This window comes from Furipterus horrens, unplaced genomic scaffold, assembly GCF_987537825.1.
Source record: "Furipterus horrens unplaced genomic scaffold, mFurHor1.1.pri manual_scaffold_10, whole genome shotgun sequence".
NCBI classification, from domain to species: domain Eukaryota; kingdom Metazoa; phylum Chordata; class Mammalia; order Chiroptera; family Furipteridae; genus Furipterus; species Furipterus horrens.
Window position 1 is genome coordinate 19,692,984 of NW_028327180.1, and position 17,976 is coordinate 19,710,959.

General features: G+C 46.5%; 1 protein-coding gene across 1 annotated transcript; it reads right to left on the reverse strand.

The window, feature by feature from the left end:
• Positions 1–356: 356 nt before the first annotated feature.
• SFRP2 (secreted frizzled related protein 2) lies at positions 357–8,762 on the reverse strand. The gene is made up of 3 exons (XM_090288362.1): positions 7,878–8,762; positions 5,530–5,610; positions 357–1,522 (listed from the first exon to the last, which is right to left on the reverse strand). Exons 1-3 carry the CDS (start codon positions 8,374–8,376, stop codon positions 1,218–1,220), a joined length of 885 nt encoding a protein of 294 aa, XP_090144488.1. The 5' UTR covers positions 8,377–8,762; the 3' UTR covers positions 357–1,217.
• Between the last annotated feature and the right edge of the window lie 9,214 nt (positions 8,763–17,976).

Below are 17,976 nucleotides of genomic sequence, written 5' to 3' on the forward strand. Positions count from 1 at the left end.
TCCTTTTCATTGAGAAAACTTCTGGAAATGAAAAGGACAACATAGAAGCCATGAACTTCAGGGTTAGAGTAGGGTTGCCACATGGCTGCAACTGAATCGCTGAGAAGGGACAAAAGAAGGAAGGTCCTTTTCAGGGCCTGCCAATCTCTGCCCCCCTGCAGGATCCCCAGGTAAAAATCTGAGATGTGAGGCACAAGGCCGGAGCCTGGTGGCATAGAGGGGGGACACTTTATGAGTCACTTAGGAAACAGACACTTCAAACTGTTGGAGGGCCAGACCTCAGGAAAAAGGAGGTGACAGCTTTTACACAGTTCCCTTCCCGATTCCTTCTACTGAAAAGACAGAAGACAAGTAGGTAAAACAGGATGTAAAGTTTATATACAAGAATATAACGTTTATCTGAAATATTTACAATGTTGGTTAAAGCAATATTTTTACAACTTTTTAAGGTCAACTACTATGTATATTACAGGTAAGCTACAATGGTTTAATTTGCAAAAATAAGAAAAAAATGTTTTAAACAAAGCTTAAAGGACTCAGGTCAGTTACAAAATTTGTTGTGTCCTTTATTTAATGAAGTCATGCTATGATGGTTAATGTGCTTTTTATAAATGGAAGTACTCTACCTGGAAATGCAATACATGCTACAGTTGTGAAGTCCCAACGAGGGTGTAAAATGACAAGTAATTGTTATAACACTTAGGTGCTGAGTCTCAGGCTGGAGCTGAGAGATGTTGAGATAACAGCCAGCTTTATCTCAACCAGGTTTGTGACCCACAGTAGTTTGGGCCACATACAAAAGTGAAGCTATTTGGATGTCATGGCATCCTTGGAAGAAAGTGAAAACCAGGTGACCCAAACCAAACAGGAAAAAAAAAATCAGACCCAAGTCACGGTTGTACCTTATTCAAAACTAACTTTAAAGTGAGCTATTTGAAAATTTCATAAAAATATGCATGATTTTATTAGTTTGAATATTTCTACAAGACTTGGCTGGGTTTTTCCTTTATGTGAAAACAGGTATCCATTCCTGAGGCCTTATAACTCAGGAAATGCTGGGGGTGCAAATGTGCAAAAGGCAGGGGATGCTGCTCCAGGCTGGAGCCGGAGCTGCAGGGACTGTGCTTGGGACACGAGAGAGCGGAGGCCTCTGCCTCAGGCGGATGTGGTCAGCCAGGCCCTGGGGCCGGCCTGTCGGAGCAGCCTGGCCACCAGAACTAGCACTGCAGCTTGCGGATGCTGCGGGAGATGCGCTTGAACTCTCTCTGCCCCTTCTGCCACCGCTTCACCGAGGTGATCACCAGCTCCCCACCCAGTTTCTGTCCCATGACCAGGTAGGGCGCGTTGATGTCATTCATCTCCTCGCAGGTGCACTGCAAGCTGTCTTTGAGCCACAGCACCGACTTCTTCAGGTCCCTTTCGGACACCCCGTTCAGTTTGTAAATGGTCTTGCTCTTGGTCTCCAGGATGATTTTCGTATCTCTGTTGATGTAGGTTATCTCCTTCACTTTTATTTTCAGTGCTACCAAGAGGGGATGGAATCACTCCAGTTACAAGAAGAGAAGACAGTACAGATTGGGAGCTCCCCTCATCCCATTCTATTGCATATTGGGGTGGCCTGGCTTGCGGGGATGGGACAGGGACAGAAGAAGAGCGTAGAGCTAAGGGACCCTCAGGGGCTGCACGAAGGGGGTTGGGAACTGGGGGCAGCAGGTGGCTCCATTTCTAAAGCCTCAAAGGGTTTGCCAGGCACTTTGTTTCAGATCAGCTATCCTTTCAAAACTCCCTTTGTAGGACTCAATTAACTTTCGGCCCGCCCTAGTGTTTGTGTGTAGGTCGCATGTGGTTTGTGCTCTGGTCTCCTCGACAAATGACTTCCCCTATTGGAAACGTCAGCATGAAAAGAAATGCCTGATTCTTAGGTGAAACATGATCCTTCTGTGGCTGTAAACTTTAAACTCAATTAATTACGTCTGATAGGTTTTTGGACAAAACTGCAAGGAAATTATATCACACAATCATTGTTTTCTAAAGAACAAACTATAGGGAAGGAGAATTGATCTTACAGCTGCATTTGATTTGGTAAAGTAACTAGGAGAAAAATATCCAAGACTCTTTTTAAGAGCACATGTTTAGCTGTAACAATGTTTTTCTGAAGATCTCATCTTCGTGTGCTACATTTGCCTGTCCAAGGCCTGGGCATTTACAGATCATATATGTACTGTTTCCAAAATGGATATTAGACTCATTAGAATGCTAAGACCAAAAGTAAGTGGTTTATATAAAAGACACATCTTATAGTCATAAACATTATGCTTTAGGAAAGAAAACCCTGCAAACATACATGCTGGAATTACATTTCAAGAATCCATGAAGGCAGAGAAAGGATAGAATTTTAAGGTTGGAAGAAATAATCCAGTTAAACATCTCTTGTTGGCACATGAGGAATCTGAAACCCAGAAAACTATAGTGACTTATACAAGGTCACCCAGTTAGGCAGTGTCCTGGTTGAGTCTACTTCTCAGAACACCGGTTCCTACACCTCCTATAGCACCAACATTGTCTCATAGGCAATTCCAATGTTTTGTCCTGGTTGGAGCATTAACTCACCTGACTGTAATGTGTTGCAAGACTCTCGGTGCTATTGACAATTGTTCTGCATAGATAGGTACAAGACTAACTTCCTGACTTTGAGGGTGTTTAACTCATTGCTTAGATTAGTAATGGTAATAGAGGAAGAATTTTGTGTGAGTATAGCTGCTTTGATGGTTTCTTTCTTTCTCAGAGAATTTGATGAAGAATGGCTTTTCTAGTCAACTGGGAAATGACCAAAGCTCAACCAGGTAAGTCAGGGATGCTGTGACCTAGCCAACCATTATTTTGTCTGATACACATCTGAACCATGCTACTGAGTTCTCAGTCATGGACTTTAAGGTGTAAGATGTTGGGGTGGGTCTAATATATAGTGAGAGAAGTGATTATATGTTGCTTGGGAGCCTTGTCTATGGTACAGATAGAGCATGTACATGAGATTTCACTTGTTCAAATTAAACATTCTTAAACTCCAAACATTAAAAAATCATCACTTTTACCTGGGGGGTAAAGATTTATTACTCATATTTCTCTAGCTTTAAATTCACCAGCATTGCAAAAGATTACCGTGGGAAAACACCAGGCACTACTTTCCTGGATTTTCAGCTGGGACCACATATAGGCAATGAAGGCCCCAGAATAGCTTTTTCTACCCTGGAAGATGTGAATGGGAATGCAGGATGGCGTAATCAGAGGTAATGACACCATCCGATCCAACGATAGATTGTACTGAATACATAAGCAAGTGGTTTGGGCCTTTTTATTTCTTCAGAACTTAAACCACTGAAATAAAGAGTTGGTCTGCATTTTCCCCATGCTTCAGGTGTGCAATGGCAAAAGAGTGTGATGTTAAATAATCAGATTTCTACCCTTGTTCCTTCTACCATCCCATTACTCCCCCAAAATACAGAGGCAATATGGAATACTGCTGTAAACCTACAATCCAGATTCATTAGCCCTTTGGGGACAAAAATGAATGTGGGGCAATAAAAAACAAAGCTTGTGAGGAATCTACATGTGTGATATGTAGATTGCAATGACCTCCATGTTGTTTTGAAAGGCTTTCTTCTCTAAGAAGAGAGAACACTAACGCGCGCACGCGCGCGCGCACACACACACACACACACACACACACACATTTTTTGGCCCAGTCTTGACAGAGCATCCTTAGGAAGGTCTTCTGTAAGGTAAGCCACAAAGCAAGCAGTTAATACATGTGTGTATGTGTGTGTGCACATCTCTCTTAAATCAACTGTTTGGAGCCCCATAATATAACCAACTTTTTCATGGAAGACAGGAGAGAGAGCTGGATTAAATCTAGTGCAATGGATATAAACTGTCAGAAGATACTTTATGTAAATTTTAATATACATTTTGTTAAAATTATATTTTTCTCTCTTGCCCTTCATCACATCTGGTAGCATGGAAGCTAGGAACTGTGCTTTGGTAAGGCCCTGGGATTGCTGTCGCTAACACGCTTGGTCGTGAGAGTTGTATATATTTTATATAGACATATGAAATGCTTCGTCCCATTTGTGGCTCTTGCTGAGGGGCAGGAATGGTTGGGACAGAGTTGCCTCCTCTTTTTCCCCCCTTCCTTGGCAGTGTGAAGCTTTTCCTAAAGCTGTGGCTCTGGCTGTTCTGGGACCAGCTAAGGGTAAACCCAGGACACTTCTGGAAGAGATCTGGGGTCAGCAGTGTTAGGATTATTTGCAGAGTGTCAGGGACCTGAGCAGACCTGGGATTTCTGGAAGGGCATTCCTCAGCAATGGGAGTTGGAGTGGTTTCTCTCAGTCTCAAGGACTTTGTTGAAGATGTAGAGATCATGGCATAGATCTGTTAGAGTCTACTATTGTTTGACTGAGCAGGGATCATATCTGTTTACCAGTAAGTTCAGCCTTCTGCCTGAATGAAAGTTTCTTAGAGGTACCAACCACTTAAACACATCAAAAGGTCCTTGCTTTGGGAATGGGATGAAAGCCAGAAAGCTCAAGAGTCTGGACGAAGTTCTTGGCTAGTCCCAACTTTGAATTTGGCATTGACCCTATGTCTAGCTGGGCTCCTCCCTCAGCTTGGAGACCTGAGGACAGCAGATAAGGTGCTGATAAGAGTCCTGTGTGGACGGTCTCCAACCCTCTTTCCCCTTATAATATTCTCTTAAGGGCAATGACTTACACTCTATGGCACTTGGGTAACATATCACACATTATTTATTGTCCCCAAGCACCATGTTATCATGGGTCTTTCACGTGACTTGCCAAAGTAAGTTCCTAAGCTTTATTCCTTCTTTTGAAATTTAAGGAATCCCTCCTCCGATTATTGACCAGTATCTTGGATATAGTCACTAATGGTTATGAATAAAGTAAGAATATTTCAGATTGGCACTGGACTAAATTTCTATTTGTAGCCAACTTAATGCATTCAGTATGTTTGCTGGGGCTAATATTTACATGTTTCCATCCCTGGTGCACATGTCAATAGAGTGTGGTGTTAAATATATCAAATTTCTACCCTTGTTCCTTCTACCCTTCCATTACTCCCCCAAAGTACAGAGGCAATATGGAATACCGCTTGTAAACCTACAGTCCAGGTTCAGAAAGAGAATGTGGCCCAGGATGAGGCTTGTTGGCAAGAAAAAGCCAAAGTAAAATGAAGAAATGCCATTGAAAATTAATAATTTGAATAATTCTCATTATTTGATTATTGCTTAACAGAACAAATGCATCTCACCTAAAGAAAATACAAGTCAACATAAAAAAGTTACACAGGGAGGGGACTGGGATAGATCACGTTGGGTGATTTTAGAAAAGGTGAATGGTGGCGGTGTTTTACCTAAGCTTTATCTAGTGACATCTTCACGATGTGCACCTTTCAGTTTTCCTGGTGAATAAAACTTCTGAATGTGAAATATTTTGTTGGTGGTGGTGTATTACTTACCAAAATCATTTTTACAAAGAGTTTCCATTATGTCGTTGTCATCCTCGTTTTTATTTTTGCAGGCTTCACAGACCTTTGGAGCTAGGAAGGTGAAAAATTAGTAAGTTTGCTTAAAAGAGAACAGCAGGTGGCATTTGTAAACAACTCAGAGGGGCTTATGCAGGCAGGAGTAGCAATTGTCCCAGAAGACCCCAGCTTCTGCCTCCTTTGTAAAAGAAGGATTGGTCATTCCTAAATAAGTATTCTATGCCTCCCATTTTTTGATGGACGAAAATGCTCATATGAAGTGTTTAGTAAAGGATGAGTCCCAAAGAAAAGGGGCATTTGGTGCACTGCCTGTGGGTGGAATTATAGTTAACTGGGACAGGTTTTGGCTTTTCAGCTCCTCCTCCCCACCTCTGGGACAAATTGTCTCTGAAAAGGTTGTTCCCAAAACTTCTCTGGGGATAAAGCACCAGAAGTCTCATGAGAGATTTTGGAAAATGTAACCAAAAGATTGTCTTTCTCTGCTGCGAGACACCAGGGCAGCTGCGTCTCTGCTGGGATCCTTAGCAGAGTACTGTCTCAGGACAGTCATTTCAAGGTACTTTCAAATCTGCACAGGGAAAGGTGGCTGTGGTGTTCAGGGTCACTTATTTTGGAAACACCCCAGTAAGCGCAACAGGCTGCTCTAACCGGCCCCGAGTCACCTTGTGCTTGAGTTAACCAGCATTTATTTCATTTTTATTTTTGTCCCCCGTGAAGGTTCTTCATGCTCCTATTTGTTTGTTTCAAATTCTCAAAAACAAACAAAACAAAACCAGCCAACCAACCAAAAACAAACAAACAAAGCTTTTTCTGAGGCTTACCAAATTTGAAGCCAACTGTCTCTGGGGTCTGACCCAATCTTCTAAAACATTGCTTGGGAAAAGAAATGTTTCAGAACATTTATAAATGTTCTGTCTTTAAAATTTGGGTGAAATTTGATTTTCATTAATATGAAATTTAATTTTCACAGAAAAAACTTTGTGACTTATGATAGAAGAGTTATTTATCACATTAGAAAAATGGCAGAGCATATTTTGAAGACCATGAACTTTTATTTTGAAGGGAGAAAGTGGCTTTTGGGAGAAAGGTAATGTATAATGTTGGTGCCGATAGTGGAAAGAAATAAAAACAAAAGCAACATACATAAAACTGCCTTTAACTCCCCTCACTCAAACAAAATGAAACATTTCCAATTAGGAGCTCTAGGAATGTATATAAAATGTTACTAACCTGTATTGGTTGGTCTGTGGTGTATGTTGGACAAATGTTTAAAATATGCCAAACATTTGCAATAAATTAGAAATCTAACCAATAAGATGATTGCATACTCATGGTGCCTGCCAGGAAAGATTGCTAAGCAACTCTGCATTTTCTTTAACTAATGATGGCTGTAGGAAAACAATTAGAGATTGAAAGGGAGATGCTGCTGGAGCCCTGAAAGGGATTAGGAAGCCCCCTTTCCATCCCAGGGGGGACCTAAATCAGCTCAGACACATTGTATATGTTTTGCTTTCAGGAAGAGTATCAAGAGCCCATGAGGTTTTCATTGCTTTGATGGTTTTTGCACAGGAACTCCCCCTCTGTTTTCTAAAAACCTGGGAAACTCTTTTTTGCATGGTTTTCTCCAGTTAATTAAAACCACTCCTAAGATAAAAGCTGACTTGTGATGGAAAATGATTCCTGGAGATTCCCTTTATGTCCTCGTCCTTAGACACCTGAGCAGTTACAACCAATGCTCAATTTTCAACACGCTCTGAGCCAGTCCTGCTTTTATTCCCCAAACCTAAGTTGGCAAAGAACAGCAAGTACCTTAAAAGACTATCTGTTGTGTGTGGATTTTGGCTAGCCTGTCTGTACCTGAGTGTTCCTGTGGCTATAATCGTACCCAGCAGTGAGAACGTGCCGTATGAGGCTGAGCAAAAAGCCTCTGGCCAGATGCTCACGGACTCCTCCACACAGGGCCACTTCCAACGCTCTCAAAATTTAGGCCCCCGTAGTAGCAGCAAAATTGTATATAAGTAATTGTATATATGTAAGGAAAGATGCCTCTTGGTCATTCGTTTTCTTTTTAACTGTCTCTAAGAAAGGTATAACTGGTATAACCTGGGAAGGGACTGAGAGGCTTGGGTATGTGTGTTTTGTGTGTGTGTGAGCTATATCTCAAATTTGTCACGAAGACACGTCAGGGCAAGGAGAGCGCCTGATCCACCAGGAATGGCATCTCAGGAGGGGACGCATCGGGATGTAGAGCGGGGGCCTCGGGATCCCTCCTGGAAAGTCCTAGCGGAGCTCGGAGGGGGCAAATAAAAGGGAAGGCTTACCTTCTTCAGTAGCTGGCAGGAGGTGGTCGCTGCTGGCGAGGGGGATGCAAAGGTCGTTGTCCTGGGGGAAACGGTCGCACTCGAGCATGTCGGGCCAAGGAAAGCCGAAGGCGGACATGACTGGAGCGCAGCGGTCCTTCACCTGTACGCAGAGCGAGTGGCACGGCTGGATGATTTCGTCCAGATCATCGAGGCACACCGGGGCGAAGAGCGAGCACAGGAACTTCTTGGTGTCCGGGTGGCACTGCTTCATGACCAGTGGGATCCAGGCGCCCGCCTGCTCCAGCACCTCCTTCATGGTCTCGTGGCCCAGCAGGTTGGGCAGCCGCATGTTCTGGTACTCTATGCCGTGGCATAGCTGCAGGTTGGCCGGGATGGGCTTGCAATTGCTGCGCTTGTAGGAGAAGTCGGGCTGGCCGAAGAACAGCCCGCGCGCGGAGCCCAAGCAGCAGTGCGAGGCCAGGACCAGTAGCAGCAGCGAGCCGGGGCCCTGCGGCATGGTGGGCGCGCGACCCCTGGGGGGCGGAAGGAGCCGAGCCGGGGAAGCGCGAGGCGGCCGGGGCCGGAGCTCGTCCGGGGCCCGCTCGCTCTCTTGGCGCTGGCTCGGGGGCCTGGAAAGTGGGCGGCGGGGCGGCGGGAGCGCCGAGAGGCCTGGCACGGGCAGGACTGCGCGGGCGAGGAGCTCTCTGCTCTGCTTCTTGCTGCAAGCCTGCGCGTAGCTCCGGGGGTCTCCGACCCGGGGGAGCAGTGTGAGTGGTTGCTGGGGCCCTGCCAGAGTTTTCTTGGCCTTTTTAATGCAAATCTAGAGGTGGGGGGAGCAAGGGAGGAGCCAGTGGAAAGTAATCTGAGCAGGGTTGGTCACTACTCACTTGGTCTGGCTTTCCTCTGAGAATGCCCCTCATGAGCTCCCTGGAAGAAATTCTGGCTGTCCCCCACAACCGCTTTCAGATGCTGCCGAGCGCGCGCCCTGGAATTGCTCTAAACAACAAACAAATAGATCAGTTCGGCAGCTGCGCCCTTACAAGTGATAGTGCGAGAGATCGGGGGACCCCGGGGACGTGAAGGGCGTCCTTGCCGCCACGTCCCGGCAGGAACGCACTGTACCCACAGCGAGGCCCGGGCCAGGATTTGTTTGACCCCATCCTGCAGTTTCTGCTGGCCCCGGGCTGCGCGGTGGAACTGCATCACCCGGCGCCAGCCGGCGGTCATCAGGGTCTTTGTGCTTTCGCCTTGCACCTGGGACCTGCCTGCCCCAGGCCGACTCGGCCAGATAGGTTTCCTCTCAAATTTCCAGCCACAGTTACCAACATGGCCCACCTCGTACGGTGTGCTTCCCCCTATCCTTGTAAAAACCAGAACTATCAATAAAGTCGTAGGAACAAAACTTTGACATGGAAAAGAACACGTTGGGGTTGTTATTTTGTTGGGGTAAGTCTAGGTTTTGCTGTTGTGGAAACGCCTCTGCAGTTTCCTCTGAATCATACGCGGCTGCCCACCATCTCCCGGTTTGGGAGGAGACCTGCCCTCCTTCCTTCAATGAATGGGTTGCCTCAAGCTCAAAGGCATCACCGGCCCCAACACACACAGGCCTTGCAGCTGGGCACTCAGGAGTGCCGGGGTAATGGGCCTCAGGGCACGGAAGGGCTAGTGCGTGGCCCAAGGGACTGGCAGAACATGAGCCAGGCGGCAGGCTGGGAAGGAATGATGGGCAGAGGAAGGAGCTGTGTCTAGAGATTCACAAGTGCTAGTCGTGGCCTTGGCAGAGTTGGTTCAGTCATCCTACCTATGCCAACGGGCACTGTGCTGGGCGCCTCTGGTGCAGAGGTGAACAACCAGGCTGGCCTCTCCCTTCGTGGAGCCGGGGGTCTAGTGCAAACCCTAAGTTCACAGCTGTAATCTGGGGCTGGGGTGCCAGCAGAGGGAAGGTGTGTTAGGTGGGGGGCTTCTTTCCACTAGTCGCCCCAAGTCTTCCCCAGGGGCAGGTCGTCTCGAAACCTCCCAAGCAGGGTGGTGGTGCAGATCTAAAGAGATGACATGTCAAGAATGAGCTGCCATAATTCTTCCACGTGTAAGGTGGGCGCATTATTACTTCCCAGCCCCTCAGAGCCATCCACAGGCTGTGTCCTCAGCTTCCCCGTTTCGCTCCTCCAGGAAAGATGTGTTGACCTGGGCAGCCTCCCATGTCCAAGTCGCTCTGCTCTCTCGGTGGTCCCACTGCTTAGAGGAGGGAGTTGCTGTGTGGGTGGCGAAAGCCCATTCTGTTATCTACTCGGGAAAGTCGCCATCTGGAGGGAGAGCATCTTCTGGACAACAAGAATCATCCGAGTCCCTGAAAGCCAAGCTTCCATTTTTTTCCTCCTTTGACACGGGTTCTCTATCGGGGAAAGCCCGGGTGGGGTGTGGGGTCGGGCAGCAAAAGGCCGCTCTTCTGCCGAATTGGTCGTGGGCCTTTTCATTTCCAACTAAAGCCCCAAGAGGCCGTAAAGCCCTGCTCCCCAAGACACACTATTTTGAAAATAAACCCCAAATAAAATGAAAACATTCCTAATCAAACAGTTAAAGCCTGAAGTGGGAGAGAGGCTGGGACGTGGGCCAGGAGGTGGGATAAGGGCCCTCTCGCCTCCACCATCCCAGTCCCAACGCCTTCTCTTGGGGTCGCCTCGGCCCCTCACTCCCCCTAGAGGGAGGCTCTGGAAGCCCCGAGCCCATTGGCCTTGTTTGAGGCTGGGCATCCCCGGGAGCGACGCGAGTCCGCGCGGCCGAAGGCATTGTTTGGGGAGCCCGCGCAGCCCCGCTAGCCGCCAGGGGGAGTCGGGAGCCGCATAGGAGTCTCCATGGCCGCCGCGCCTGTCGCTCTCTGACCTGCCTGGCTCCGGGGCCCCCGCCCTCCTCGCACCCGCGCCATCCAGCCTTGACTTCACCCTGCATAGGCAGTGTCGTTTTCCCCACTCTGCGTGATGTCCCACTCCCTTTCCTTCCCCGCTGGGTCGCGCCCGGGCCAGCGCAAGCCCACGTGACAGGCGCGCCTACCGGACAAGCTGATTGAAGACGGTAGAATAACCTCCTACTGAAGATGGGATACGAGCGCGGACCTTGTGAAAAGCGCACGAAAGCGAGGGCTTGGTGACTGTCGCGGCACGCCTCCCCAGCCGGGGTCGCTGTGCAACCGCAAAGAGACGCGCACACGTGGTGCAGCCGCGCCGGGGCGCCTTCATTCACACTGACTCCGCTGCACTCCAGGTTGGCCCTGGGGCCTACCGATCTTCGCAGATCCTTGCCACTTATCGAAAACTGCCGACAGCTTTTGCTACTACAGTCTATGCTTACCATCTCTAACCCCCTGGTCCATTTAGTACTTGACCGTTTTAGGGCCGGAAACTATTTACCCAAACCCAGGGTAAGTGGTTGTGGGTGTCCACTTCTCCGGGCAGCCTACTTAAAGGGGGCTGCCTGCGCATTGGTCCCCGTTGATGGGATGGGAACTCTTCCTCCCACCCTGGTCTCATCACGCAACAACATCCCACCCAGACGATGCAGGCCCGAAGAAGAGCTTGACAATCCCGTGTTTCGGATTTGGCCCTGCTGCTTTGCTTTAGTGTATCCGGATGTCCAGGCACAGGAGAATCTCGAGGCACAAAGAAACTTCTCGCTCATCTTGACAAAGCAATTCGGCTATGGTAGGTGCAAGAGTTTCTGGGATGGCAGGATCCTGGCTCTCATTTTCGGAGACTCTGCTGCGCTGGAGGGGTCCCTGACCCCTGCATCTGCTTTGCACTCACGGAGAGCCTGGGAAACGCAGCCTCCCGCTTCCACTCGCGAAAAGTCAGGTTAAGGCATACAGACACCTCCTGAGAGGGAGTGCAAGCAAGAAGGGGGAGAACAAGTGTAACATTCAGGTTTCTTAATTCTCAAAATCCAGCACTGGCTTCCGAGGGACAACCTCGAATTGGAAACAAGTTTCTCAGCCCCCAAATAGCTGCTCCCCGACCTGCCCTCCCTTTCGGTTACAAAGCTTTGTTTCCCTGTTAGGCAGCACAGGGATCTCAAGGTCTGGCCCCTTACTAAATGCTATTCTTGCTGCATGTTAAAATGTAGCATAGTATTTTGTAAATGAGCTTGACACAGACTCAGCTGGGTAAATTCAGCCAGTTGCAGAGAAGAAATCAACATGTAATTAGCCCAATAGAGTATATAAGCAATGGCTCGTGGGGAAGGCAGCTTTAGATGGGAATCCCCTGTCTCCTTTACTTGCTGCAAGTAAATAAAACTACCCATGGACAACCACTTCTGCTGGAGCAGAACACCCCACGCAGCAAACCCCTTGAGTTCGCTAACACCGGCTCCTTGTTAAAGGGCAGAGCCCCCTCGGAGGCTTTAAGCACCTCCTGAGTGGAAAAGGATGCAGTCAGCTAGGGCAGGCCCTGAATGGCCTGGGCAGCCTGGTGAACAGCAACCCCCCAGCCCACACCAAGAGGATGCACCAAAAGACTGACTGTGGGCCCCCTGTCTCCTGAAATCCTCACTGCTACTCGGCAGATGGGTGTGACTATTGTCAGTTTGCAAATTCGTAAGTAGACGCGAGGAAACTGAGGCACTGAGGGGTTAAGTTACTGGAACAGCGTCACACCATGAGTGGTCCAGCTGCTGGTGTTACACGTTCTGGCTTTAGGTACGCATCTTAACCTATTGGGTGTTTTGCTTGGCTTTCATCCACAGGCAGGCTGGCCGGGTGGGTGATGTCCCCTTCACCTCCCGGGACAGTGTGGTCTTCGGCCTTCCCTGCTCCTGTGGGGCGGCGTAGCCTGCCAGCGCGAGCGTATCTCTGCGGGATTCTCTGCAGCCATCTGGTGGCGCCATTTCCCGAAGTGATGGTCCTACTAGGGTTGCAAGTCGGCTTCCTTTACCCGGTTGAGCCTCTGAGATACTACATTTTACGTTTTGGGCGTGACGCAGGCCTTTTTTCGGGGGTGGGTGGGTTACCTCATCCTTTCGCCTTTGGCCCTCCTTGCACCCGCGTCCCGCGGCGAGGACGCCTGTCACTGTGGAGGGGCAGCTTGCCGGGGAAACGCACGCGGCGCGGGTGTCCGCAGCTCCCTGGTCGTGCGCTCTGGGCCCCGGACCCGGAGGGGTCAGACGCTGATTTGCGATACCGAGGTCCGGGCCTGCGATCGGAGAGCCTTTGCCTCGCATTTTAAGAAAAGAAGATCCTTGTCTAAGGGCGAGCAGTTTACCAACTGCCTACCCGAGCTGTAACCCGTATCTCCTTTAAGATTTCAGGGGGGCAGCGGGCCCCCGATCGAAGTTGGGAAAGCAAACGGAAGGTCCACGGAGGCTCTGACTCGGAGGGGGCGGGAGCCCCGAGGGAGACCTGGAACCTGTGCCCCAGTTCCAGCCCTCGCTGAGGCCGACGCGGGGCTCAGCGCCCCCTTTTCCTCAGGATGGGGAAGCTGGCCAAGGAAGTTCGCGGGATGGGCTGCGGAGAGAGAGACTGCGGTCGGCATTCTCCTGGGCACTCCGCGCAGGGCCCAGGACAATGGTTCCCTGGGGGCGAAGCAGGAGCCATCCCGGGCACCTGGCGGGCAGAGAAGAAACTGTGAGGGGCTGTGTGAGCTGCCAAGACGGCTTTGTACCAAGTGCAGAACTTGCTCTATAAGAAAGGCCTGAAGGCAATGAATGGATGGATACTTTTGGAGCTCAGTAGAACGACTAAAAACAGAAATTACACCTACAATGATAATATACTGCAACATATTATTATTATTATTATTATTATTATTATTATTATTATTATTATTATTTTCACTCTTCCCTATCTGCCTGAGTGTTTTACTCAACAGCTGACTTGGGATGGACTGACAAAGCTGTTTCATAGTACTGTGTTACTCTCAGGGCCGGCTAGGGGAGCAGCACAAAGGCTGTCTGTGGTTGGTGCCTTCGAGGAGACTCAGTTCCGTATCTTTTATTGTTCCCTGAAGATGTCTGTTGGCCCTAGACATTTTGGGAGAAAGAATGAGGTTAGGGTATGGCATTGTCCCACTTGCATCCCTGGCTGATTCTGCTTCCAAAAGACAAACAGCCCTGGCTGGTGTGGCTCAGTGGATTCAGTGGTGTCACTGGTTCGACTCCCAGTCAGGACATATGCCTGAGTTGCAGGCCAGGTCCTCCATTGGGGGGGGGGGGGTGCAGGATGCAACCACACACTGATATTTCTCTCCCTCTCTTTCTCTCTTCTTTCCCCTCTGTCTAAAAATAAATAAATAAATAAATAAATCTTAAAACAAAATAAAACAAACCAAAAAACCCAACCAAACAAGAGCACCGGTGTGTGTGTGGGGGGGGGGAAGGCAGCTCAGTGGTATGGACCCCTCAGGGAAGGAAGCTCATACTGTTGATTGCACATACCATCCCCAGCCACCTTTTTGTTCATGGCACAGGGCTTCATATCTGCTGGACCAGCTGTCATTCCTTGGTCTTTGGGTTCAAAATTTTGAAATTCATGTCATCTGTATACACCTCATCTATTTTGCCCTCTAGTAAAGTAATATTTACAGAGCGCCTCTTATATGCAAGGAGCTCTGCAGAATATCTTTTTTTCCCCTCTCTCCCCTGCCCCTTCCCAATTTCCTGTCTCTTCGGTTCCAGTAGTTTATTGCTCACTAATGTGTTGCAACTGTTGATGAGACTCTTGAAATGAAGCATCTCCTAATTGCTCACATTAGGAAATCCTGAATGGAAACAGCAGAATCCCAAAGCCATTCATAGAGGGCGGTCCAGAAGCCACAGAGTGTCCCTGGGAAGAAAGACCTGCTCCATTGTCTGATGTGAACAGCAGGGGTCACTGGCTAAGCTGGTGTTTCACTCTCGTGGGAATTTATTGCCACCAGATAAGAGCACAAAGTCAATGCAGTAAAGCCTGCTGGCTCTAAAGCAACAGATAGAATCTAAGTTTCTGCACACATGGACAATCTTTTCAGAGACAAATCCCGGAGTAAAAAGCCCTTTATCATTCTTACTGAACTGATTTTTAGGGACACTATTCCATTCTACGTGTCTGTCTTTCTTCATAATGGTGGAGTTTTATGCTGCCCAAGCTAAGAAATTTGTCATATTCATTAAAGTGATTCATCCTTTTGTGACATACTCAGCTTCAGTAAGTCACAGGTATTTAGAGCAACAAATAAATCCGTAAATTAGAAAAAAAAGACTTTGTTTTTGGTTGATTTAGGGCTAATAGTGTGACCTGTAATTTCAAACTATAGTATCCAGGATACTCAGACTCAGCACTCTGATTGAATTTATTAGCACTAAAGATTAGCAAAATTTTATTAGTAAGCCTAATATTCTTAATAGTTTGTACATCTCCAGTAGTACAATGGGAAGTGAATTATTACATAGACATGACTTTCCAAATGTTTAATTGGATTTCTGGTAATGTCCAGTCTGGGAAATGTCTAGTGGTCATCTTGTCCAAAGCTTTGCTGTTTTTCCTTAGTTTCCTTGAAATCTTAGTTAATTAAAGAAATTCATAAGAAGTTTTGCTTTGGAAGAAAAAAAAACGACAAAAAGAATGCTTTTATGAGTACAGTTAATTTATTATTATTTGTACTGGTTCAGAAATGCTTTCCCATGTCCAAGTTTGTCTGGATTCGAGCTTCAAAATGAGGAAGATTATCTGAGGTTTTCTATTATCAGTTTCTTCCCTGGAATAAATACTGAAAATGTGTCTTTAACTCCCTTCTTTTTGGTATCATCAAGTTGAAACCTTTTACTTGTTATGCTAGTTATAGTGCCATTCAGAGGAGTTAGGTTTGGTGGGGTGGAAAGAGGGGTCAATCTTGCTTGTACCTGGCTTCAACACCAAACTTCTTTCATTTTGTATTTGTATGTGTGTGTGACAGTGTGTTTTTCCCTAGGATATTCTCATGGTACCTGGAAGACTTGGGCAGGTAACCCCTGGGATGTTTTCCATGTCACCACAGGTAGGACCCATATTCTGTCCTGCTCTTCTCTTTAACCACAGGTGATGTAATTAGCATCCTAATACCTTAAAGAGTGAATTCCTTGGGGTTTAGTTCCATCCATCCAATCAAAAGATTATCGGGCCTCCACATGGCTGGTGTGGCTCAATGGGTTGGGCGTCATCTGGCAAAGCAAGAGGTCCCTGGCTCGATTCTGGTCCGGGCTCATGCCTGGGTTGCGGCCCTGGTCCTGGTTGGGGGCGTGCAAGAGGCATCTGATCCATGTTTCTCTCCCACTCTTTCTCCCTCCCTTTCTCTCTCTCTCTCTCTAAATAAATAAATAAATAAAATCTTTAAAATAAAAGATTATTTTGGCCTCTATATGTACTATGAGGGTAATCAAAGGTCCCCATGTTTAGTGTTTATGGTTTAGTATTTGTAGGTAAAAGTAGAGTTCCCACTTCTCTGCATTTAGCTGAAAGGTGAAGATGGCACTTATTGCTGAGGATAAAGACGTTTTCCCATTGCACTTGGATGAAGAGCTAGGAAGGCTATGGAAATCCTCATAGAGCGAAAATTCAATGCTGAAGAAAGGAATAAGAAGGCCGAGGCTAACGACCCATGTGCAGGTCATGTCTGAGAACTTTAGTTATTTTTTCGAATTGGGATAGAACATAGTCTTTTACATTCATAAGCCTTATTAGAACCCACACGATCAGAAAAACCTTCTGTAAAAATCTTGAAAGATCTGTTTCTTGCCCTCACAGAAGACCAACTTTAACAAAGGGAGATTCCATTTGTCCAGTTTATAAATTAACTTTCAGAGAAGAATATTCAATGTTTAATAACTCTAAAATGTAATAGGCACATAGGGAATTCTCATTAACCTCCATATAAATTATTTATCCTACAGTGTTGAAATCAACAGCAGACAATTAGACAGAAGACTAAAGGAAATGAACTGAAAATTAAATCAAGTTAATATGAAACTTTCATTTTTCACTCATGAATTGCTTTCCCCCCAAATGCTTTTTGTTGTTTATAAAAGTAATACATGTAAAAAAATTTGGCAACACAAATTATAAAGAGGAAAGTGGAAATTTCTTTAATTCCACTGTGGGGATCTACAAAAAAAGTGAAAAAATAGTTATATTCTTCTAACTTAAGAGAAAATTACTATTCACAAAGCTTTATAAAAATGCAGTCAAATGATGCATTTTATATTCATAACAACTTTTCATAAGTCAACAGATGGACAGCTATGCCATGATAAATTACCTTTGAATATAGTATTCGAACCACATTCAATTTCATGAGTGGATTCCATGTATTGATGCTTCTTCTCCAGTCTCTTAGCAGCTCATAAGTGGCCCTGCTTTTCTATATCATGATTAAGATGGGTCTGGGTAAGCACCTCATTGTTCAGATTTCTCCTGGTATAGAAGTTTGACTATAATATCTCAGTCCCTTGGATAGATTGGCCACAACTCAGAAGTGGGTTTTTTTTTTTTTTTTTTTTTTTTTTTTTACATGATATTTCCCATATCAATTTTGGTTGAAAAGAGGGATTTTAGATTTTCAGTGGAAAAAAGCCAATTGAACTTTTCTGTTAACTTAAAAAATGGCATGGTTAACATTTGAGAAGGGTTAGCTGAGCCATTTTTCTGAGCCATTTTTACCGTTCATGTATTTCAAGTATCCCTCTGTGTACAGAAGAATGTACGTTGGGAAACAGAACTTTCTGGTTCTTGGAGAACGTACTTGGAAGGCTCAATTCTACCTACCACGAGGGTGCTTGACAGAGAAGGTTGGGGAAGGTTGAGTCATAGTTGAGGGTTATTGCTTCACGAGTTTACGTTGTCTGAGAGAAAAGTGTGTTCATTCTCAGGCGGATATGGTTTTGGAAGGGGACAGTGTCAGAAAACATCTGACACCCCCGTCTGAGTGGTCTTCCTTTTTATATAGTCTGTACCCACAAGATGTCTAATAAGAATTTTCACACTGGCATGAGATAACTGGAAATGAATATTCATCATTAGGATGTGTGCCATCACTTACTTTTAAAGAATTAAAAACTATGTGTACTCATTTACACAAATTACCTTTCCCGGTTCTTGTACTCATTTTCAAGATGATAGGGG